General features: G+C 41.7%; 1 protein-coding gene across 1 annotated transcript; it reads right to left on the bottom strand.

The window, feature by feature from the left end:
- Positions 1 to 677: 677 nt before the first annotated feature.
- Positions 678 to 3,221, bottom strand: LOC132223961 (DDB1- and CUL4-associated factor 12-like protein 2). The gene has a single exon (XM_059678999.1). The coding sequence runs from the start codon at positions 2,879 to 2,881 to the stop codon at positions 1,490 to 1,492; it is 1,392 nt and encodes a 463-aa protein (XP_059534982.1). The 5' UTR covers positions 2,882 to 3,221; the 3' UTR covers positions 678 to 1,489.
- Positions 3,222 to 9,293: the final 6,072 nt, after the last annotated feature.

Below are 9,293 nucleotides of genomic sequence, written 5' to 3'. Positions count from 1 at the left end.
TGTGCTATCATTTGTTTACCAATTGCACACACACAAATCTTTAAATAGACAAACACACTAATGTACTGCTTGTAATGTATGGGCAGGAGATCAGAAATCCCAGGGTTTCAGACTTACTTTTCACTGTACAGCTTTTATAAAGTATGATTGTCTTGGTCATGTGCACGTATTACCTAATTTAAATTAAAATACAAAAACAAAGAGCAAGTGGGAAGTTTTGATGATTGTAGTTTAAAATATTTGAAATATCTGCATAAAAGTGGTATATATTTTTGCCATTCCTCACATGGGAAGTCAGATATACAGTATATGTGAATAGGTAGTTATAAGCACAACATGCACATTTGTGTAAATAAAAATGTTTGGTAAATCATCTTAAAAGCACAAATGACACTTAACTCTCCTAACTTATAGCAAGTACATTTAGATGTTATGTATTTAAGATGTTAATCTTTTAACCCATGTTAATAGCATAAGTTTGCTTTTCAAAAACAAATGTACAAAGTAATGTATGCATAGCTGATGTTTCATCTTCAGTTTCTCTCCTGGAAGATTTTGACTTTAATATATTCCTAGAAGGACAATTAAGATATAATAAAATGTATAATTAACCATTCAAAAACTTTAGTGAAGCACTTAATTGCTAAAATGATGAACGTTTATTTTTTTCTGCAATACATCACAAATTCATTTGAGATAAAAGCATTATTCATGTATACAATAAAAAAACTGTCAGAAACAACTACATTGAGTACAAAGCTGGCCTTTCTCCATAAATGGCTGTCTGGATAATGTTACCTGAATTTTAAAGAAATGTTAACCCCAAAAAGAACCTCTCTGATTGTCCTGCCACATATAGCTCAGTTTTGATTAGCTCTGAAAATCTGTAACATAAATGCTTCCCAAGAAATCAGGCCATAATATAGCAGCTTTAAACAAGAAGAATGAGAGCCTAGGGGTAGTGATGCTAAATTTACATTGAATAATCAAAACTGCAATTAATAGGATGAACACCATTGTAAGATTTCTTAACTAAGAGAACATATTTTTTAAAGTATTTTATGCACCAACAATATACAAAGAGCAAATACTGAGTTTCAAACATCTAAATGAAACACCCCCCAAGTGGTGGCAATCTAAAACTTGAAAAGCATTTTCTAATTGCAGCAGGGCTATAAACCTGCCCTGTTACATTATGGGTTGTTTCTCAGACCAGCCCAAAAGACACCTTGTAGCACAGTTTCCCGAAATAACATACATCAGAAATGTGACCTGAACATACTATTGAAGTACTGGTAAAAACTAAAGCACTGAATTGCAATACGAACCATGACTGTACAGCCCAGAGAAATAGCATATGTGAATCACTCAAAGAAAGAACACAATTAATGGTTAACTAAAATTCTTTGCAAAAAAGGTGGTGGTGTGAAGGAAAATGAGAGGGGACTAGAGGGAAAGTCTGGGCACTTGGAGAACACAGTGGCCATCCTTAGCTCCAGAGGCCTGCATAGTTCCCGTGGAGGCCTGAAGGGAGAGGCCCCCCAGCCACAAAGAGCTTCATCTCAGGCCAGTTGTAGCAGTGGGTGTAGAGAGCGTTGGGGAACTCATTCATGCCACCGAAGTTCACCCACAAGTCATTGTGATTGAGCCAGCCTCTGCCACACGTGAGCCTGAGCTTCCTCCTTGTAGGCTCCCTGGTGGAGCCCAAGATGGCAGAGGCTTTCTCCTCCAGGAACTTCTGGGCACGGGTGTCATAGAAGAGCAGGGAGCCATGGCCTGTGCCCACAGTGATGATGTGCTGGTAGAAGCTCAGCGAGCGCACACCAGTGCCGCCCTCTCGGGAACACAGGGGCCTGATATTCTGCTGGCGCTGGCGCGGATCCACAAAGGAGACGTGGGACTGGGAGCCCACCGCATAGAGGGACAACTCCTCGCAGAAGGTCAGGCACACGTTCTCTCTGCAGTAGGGCAGCCTGATGGTCAGCAGCCTGGACAGGGTGTTGCGGGCTTTCCACAGGTGGAAATGGCCGTCTAGGGACACTGCTCCCAGCTCCTGGTTCTTGTGATTAAAGGCCAGGGCCCGCACCTTTCGGTTACTGGGGTTGGTGCTGGACCTGGGGATGGTCTCCATGTCCCTTGGACGGATGTGGGCGTACACGGGGAGCTCTTCGTCATTGTGCCAGGCTTTGCTGCCATTGACCCTGTAGGGATCCATTCGCCACAAAGCCACAGTGCCATCGCGGGACCCGCTCACAGCCACAGTGTCGCTCATCCAGGCGATGGCGAAGATCCAGTCCCTGTGGCCATGGCGGTCGCCCAGGCACACGGGGTCCAGGGTGGGCAGCTGGTAGACAGCCAGGCTGTTGGGGTTCTCGCCCCCGGTGGCCAGAAGCGTCTTGGAGGGATTCAGCTCGATGGCGTGGATGCCACAGCTTGGCTGGGCCCGAGGCGGCTCGGGTTTCCGATTCCGCAAGAGCGGGATGCGCGTGATCTGGCCCGACTGCACGTCCACCACGAAGAGCGTGTTGCACTTGGTGCCGCACACCACCTGCCTGGCGTTCAGCCACTGCGACGCGAACACCTTGTTGAGGGTGCCCAGGGCCAGCTCGCGCTCCCGCAGCAGCTCGGGCAGCTTGTGCACCGCGTAGCCGCGCAGTCTGCCCTCGAAGCCCCGGAACCCCGCGCGGCCCCGCGCGCCCACCTCGCGGCCCATCAGGTAGGGCACCAGCGAGCGCCGCGTGACCGGCCGCTTCCGCTTCTTGGGCAGCAGCAGCGGGCCCCCTCCAGCCGCCGCCACCAAGCCCTGGGACGACGAGCTCGCAGCGGCCCCCTCGATGGCGGGCGCTTTCCGCTTCCTGCTACCTGTTTGCTCCGTGGCCATGGTGGGCGGCCGGCGAGTGGTGAAGGTGGCAGAGACGGCGGTGCGGCGGCTGTGGCGATAGCGGTGGCGGTGGCGGTGGCGGTGGTGGTGTGTGTCACCCGTGGTGGCCGTGGCGGCGGCGGGGACTGAAGCACCTCAGTCAGCCGGGCGCGCGGGCTCTCAGGGACCAGGAGTCGTGGACGTCCTAGAGGCGCGGAGCCTACCGAGTCGGGGGCGCGGCGGCAGCGAAGTAGGAGAGGATGGCGGGGTCGGGGAGGAACAGGGCCCGGGAGCTGATCTCGGGCAGAGCAAGGCAGCTAGGGCGGCGGCGGGGTTCTAGGCGAGGGCGGGAAGTGTGGCTGGCGGCAAGGCTGGAGCCCAGTGGGTGTGAGATGAGGACTGTGCTGGAGTCTGTTAAAGAGGGGGCGGAGGCAGCGGGAGGAGCCGGCGGGGAGCGGGGGTGGGGTGCCTGGTAGCGTATGCCCGGGTGGGAGGGGTCGGAGGGGGGCGGGAGGTGGGGGATGGAGCCTGATCAGGGAGACTCAACCCCGGCCAGCGCTCCAGGATTCCCAGATGGCTCGGAACACATCCACTTGATAGCCTACTGGGGGTTGGGGGCATGAGGGTTCACTACCCCCAAGACAACAACCAACTAGCCTTCTAAAATCCCTACTTAAATATACTGCCAAAGCTAAAAATGTGGTCAAGTATGAGGCTAGAAGGAACCAGAACAATTTCTGTGGAAGAAACAAATGTGCACCTTGGTGCAGTCCTGGGAGGCCCTTTGCTGCAATTAGATAGTGAACTTGATGGGCAATGAGGGTGTTTGGCAGAGGTACAGAGACCCTTCTCCTTAGGTCTGTCCTGCAGCCCCTCTGGTCTTGGGCATTGACCGACTGTTCATAGTAGTTAAATTGGACAGAATTGGGGGCAGGGGAGGTTGATCATGGACTAATATGAGGCAGGCACATAAAGGAAGACATGAATGAGATTATGCCTACATTGTTTATTGATCGTCCAAGTACATATTTTATAGATTGGAGCAGATTTTCAGGTATAAAGGCATGTGTCTTCAGAAATGGGATTACAGAATCATTTCTATATATTGTATTTAGATGTAAAACAAGGCTGTCCTTAAAAATATTTTGACACCTTGTCTACATTTGTGTGTATAGTCCTTGCATTATCTTTATTCTATCCCAGGCTCTGTAACGTATTAATTGGATATAGATAGCCAGTTATTATTTTCCCTTAGATATTGACCTACAATTAGCTTCAACTACACCATATATGCTAATGCATCCTAGTTTTGTTTTTTTTTTAAAAAAACAAACTTTATCCTAAACCAACATGTCCAACTTCCTTTGTCATTTTGCATACCAAAACAGAACATTTATACCATGGAATACTATGCAGCAGTTTTAAAAAAGGATCTCTTATCCTTTGAGACAGCAAAGAAGCACCTGAAGATATTATGCTAAGCTAAATAAGCCAGTCAGAGAAAGACAAGTACATGATCTCACTCATATGTGGAATCTAAAGAACAAAATAAACTGTTGAACAAAATGGATCCAGAGACATAGAAACATGGAACAGACTGATGAATCTCAGAGGGAAGGCAGGTGTGGGTGGATGGGAGGGAAAAGATTAACCAAAGAATTTGTATGCATATATGCATAATCCATGGACACAGATAATAGTGTGGTGAAAGGCCTGGGGTGGGAGGAGGGAGCGGGCAAGAAGGGGTCAATGGGAAAAAGGGGAGGCACATCTGTAATACTTTCAACAATAAAGATATATTTAAAAGAAAACCAGAACTTCAAATTCAACATATTTAAACTCAAGATTTTCATTTCAACTCCCAGGCAACTAACCATTTATTGTCTCCTTTCTTAATAAATAGCACCACTATCCATCCAGCTGTGTAAACCAGAGTCCTAAGAATAATCCCTGACACATCATAATGCTTCCTTATCTTCGGGTCCAATATCTATCTTCTAACATTTTTTTTTCAAATCCATTCAATTCTCACCATCTCCACTGCTACCACTCTTGTATGCCACTGTTTTGTCTTGACAACTGTAGTAGCCTCCTAACTAATTTTCCTGCAACCATTCTTGCCCTCCTCCATTCAGTTCACCACACTGCAACCAGAGTGATGTTTTCAAAATGCAAATATGGCCATCTCACTGCACTGATTTAAATTAAGCAATGTTTTCCTATTGTCTTAGGATAAAGACCAAAATACTTAACACAGTGGACAAGGTCCTACGTGATATGACCAACGTTCCCCAGCCACATGCCTTCTCCTTATTACTTGCTTTTCTCCATAGACACTGGTCCTTTTTAATTTCCTCAATAATATTACGTATTTTCATGCCTCACATCCTCTTTTGCATGCTGTTCTCTCTGCCTGGGATGCTTTGTACCTATGGTCTTACCACCTTTTACCCCCTACAGATTCTTTACCTTGTTAACTCCTTATTGTTCAGGTTTTAGGTAATGTGTCACTTTCTTAGGGAAAACATCCTTGGGCCCCCAGAATAGGTCATATCTATTTTACATGGATATCCTCTTAATTGTACTTCATGGCATTTGCCACAGGTGAAATTGCATGGTGATTTCTGTGACTGCTTCATGTCTGAATCTATCTACTGAAGGATTGAACAAAAACTCCACGAAGGCAGAGGCAGTATCCACTGCGCTCTCTACTATATATTCAGTGTTTAGCACGTCATAGAAATTATCAATAGTTGTTGAATAATGTCGACTGAAATTTAAAAGACCTTGGTGGATCTCTGTTTAACTGGTACATCAGAACCCAATCCTTCACACTACAGTATTTGATAAGCCACCTCTAATTTAATATAATTTGGAGGAAAAACCCTTCACTACCTGACATTTTAGAGTCTTTAAAATTATTTACTCTTCAGCTGTTTTAGTTTTGATTTTCTCTGGATCTATTCAAAGTGTAATCTGCTCAATTTTTCCAAAAAGTTAATCCTCTATTCTTACAAAACTCTGGATCAATTGATGTGATAGGCAGCCCTAGAAAACATTGAACAGTTAGATTAGAAGTAGAATACTTTGCTGTCAAAGATTACTGTGTTGGGGGGGATGAGAGCATGAGTGGGGGTCGGGGGCAATGAGGGGATAAGGACACATATGTAATACCTTAATCAATAAAGAAAAAATGAGGAAAAATAAAGATTACTGTGTTGTCTTTCAGCTGTGGAGAAACCTGCCAGAGATGGCGTGATACTCTTTCCAGGTATGGTTGATCACATTAACTCCAAGGATCAGCCTTGATGGAATGAAAGATGTTTCAAGCAGAACCTCAGCATTTAATACTTACCTTAAATGGGCATTTTAATATAATGAAATGATCATAGGAGATTGCCATAGTCCTTTGAAAGATCATTATTTCAAGTGATATCGAAGAGTACCCTATGTTAGCTACCATTGTCTTTAATACACAAGTTAATGGTTTAATGTCATTTGTAGATAGATCAAATCTCCTGATTCAGATGCTGTGTACAAAAATGTTTAGTGTCTATGTATATATTGATGACATAGTTTTACTGGCAAGAACTAGAGTAGTCTTATTAACAAATTACAACTAAGAATGTCTCAATATTTAGGTAGAATCCTAAACCATTCTTTTGGCACTTATCTTTCAAAACTCAGCTATAAGGTTCAAAATTGCTTATAGCAGCAGAGAACTTATTTTTGTACTTTCATATTCAGGGTGGGAAACAGTTTGTAACTAATGTATAATGTAAAGCAGTGGGAAACTTGCCACATTTTCTTCCTTCATGAAAAGTGCCTGTTGACTATTGTTTTCATCATTTTTCCAGGTCAACTCCATTTATGCCATTTTTTGTTAGAACTTAGATGTCTGAGAGACGCACATGCCCAGGTACACTAGAATGGATCTGAATGTAGGCTCCATACAAAGTCTGATTTTACCTGATGATATCCTCACATATTACCTCTGTGAGAAAGTAGGGTGCCCTGTCATCTGGATGAGAATTTTGGTAAAGCTTCTCAACCTTCATAAGATGACAGCTTTATCACATACTGTATATTAAATTAGCACAGTAGTTGGTAACATGGCCTCTTAACTATATGGCTCAGGCAACTTACTTGATCTCTCATGGCCTCACTTTACCCACTGAAAAATTTACTTTTTAATCTTTAGAATTGTGTAGAAACAAATATTTAGTAAATATTAGCAATTATTAGTGCCTGGATTTTACAGACTATAACCCTGCCTATGATGAGCAATACATACTACTGCCCTTTCAGACATTATCAGAGAATATAACCTCAGTGCGTCTTATCTCTTCAAATTGCCCAACCATCCCCTTGTCTGCCTGGGAAAGTCGTATTAATCCCTCAAGTCTCATCTCAAATTTTACCTCCACTTTGATAACCTCTTTGACTCTGCCAGATAGGTTTAAGGGCATCTTCTTTTGTACAGTATCAACATACTTTATTATAATTAACTTACTTCACTCTCTTCATTGGCTTGTCTAATTCTAAAATAACTTCAAGCCCCTTTGAGGTAGAAATATTTTATATATATATATATATATTTGGATCCCCAGAATCTACATTATAACAAATGAATTAGTTATAAACACTAAAGTTATAAACACAGTGCCTGGCATATGGATGGCTCATGCACATTTGCCTAAGGAATGAACAAATGAATTCAGCTTCTATCCAAACTTGCTAATAAAATGTAATAGTTAGCCTTCTGACGGCTGATTCACATACTTCCAGTTTTATTCTTGAGTCACCTTATACCACCAGAAGACTGTATCATAGGATCAAATTAGCTTAGTATTTGCTGAATCAGTTTCACTCACTTGCACTGTAATATTATGCTTTAGGCACTTATCAAAGGTCATTAAAAATAGCCAACAGCTATATGGATATCCCTTCACATTTATTGTATATATGTTATGAAGGGCACTGTTCAGCATATTGCTCAATGTCCCCCTTATACAATGTCACACAGAAAATTAATTTTATAATCTAATGCCAAAAAAGCCTTATCTCTGTGGAATTATTACATTTTATCCTTTCTGACCATGAGAACTATTGAAGAGTACAGGCTGTAAAGTCAGAGTGTCCTTGACTTGAATCTTGGCTCCATTAGGAGTATAGTTTTGTGACACTGGGCAAGATAGCTTTTCTAACCTCAGTAACCATCTATAAAATGAGGATTCTAACACTAACTCACCATGATTGTTGTGAAGATAGATGTAATGTCAAAGCACCTAGCAAAGTGCCTGGCACATAATATGTGTTAAGTACATGGTAAAAACTAATTTACTTTTTTATTGGCTGCTAGTAAGCACAAAGACAAATATGATACTTAATCATAGCAGCAAGATCGACTTTTCTAATTATTCTCTTTCTTAGTCATGATTTAGACTTTTTTTGAATTTTATTCTTAAAAGCTACTTCAGTTATGGAAAGAAGTCATATAAAATATATAAATACATTATTACCTGTGATTTCACAACAAAAAAAAATCACCATTAGTTATAAACACTAAAGTTAAAATTATCAAAGACTGATATAGAATAGGAAATGTTAAGATTCAAGGGACAAATAAAACTCTAGTATTCCTACAATTTCCCCCCTTTAGTTGCCATAATATCAAAAATACCACCATTAGAAATCATTTCAAGAATATCTAAATAGGAGCTTTGAAATATAAATACATGAATATTTAGGGTGGGGCAAAGTAGGTTTACAGTTTAAGAAGAAACAGAGTTTATTCTTGCATTATTATTTATTATTGTATTATATATTTTTCCATATGAATAATTGTAAACATACTTTTGCCCTCCCCTATACATTAAAGTATTATTGACTTTTTATCATCAAGGTTAATAAGATCAAAAACAGAAGTATTTCCTAGAAGAAAAGGACATGAAGAGGAGAGCAATAGAAGAGGGAGAAAATGATTACATATGGGATATTGACTTTGCTCATATCCTAATTTTCTTCAGATAGGCTTTATCATTCTATTCTTTGGAACATAACTTATTGAAGAAATAATCACTTTGCAACATGACCTCTAACTAAAGAGACCTATTATGGAACACACATTTGAATTGCTCGCAGATATCCTTGTGGAGAAAAGTGGGCAAAATGCTAGAGCAATAAGGTAGATTTCAATGTGGATTATTAATGATTAAAGATTGCATTTATTCAACAAGGATTTATTACATTTATTACAAGGATTTGATGTGTTATAAATGAATTATATCATAGGAAATACAAAGACACAAAGTCTTTCCCTTCATTGTATTGGCATTCTAGTATGATAAAGGGACATAATGGAAGGACCAAAGGAGGAGGCCAAACATATTCACGCAACAGTTATATAGACAACTGCTATGTATCAGGAACT

The sequence above is a fragment of the Myotis daubentonii genome, chromosome X (assembly GCF_963259705.1).
Source record: "Myotis daubentonii chromosome X, mMyoDau2.1, whole genome shotgun sequence".
In the NCBI taxonomy this organism is placed as follows: domain Eukaryota; kingdom Metazoa; phylum Chordata; class Mammalia; order Chiroptera; family Vespertilionidae; genus Myotis; species Myotis daubentonii.
The sequence above is the reverse complement of the archived record's forward strand: the minus strand, read 5'-3'. Positions and strand labels throughout refer to the sequence as shown.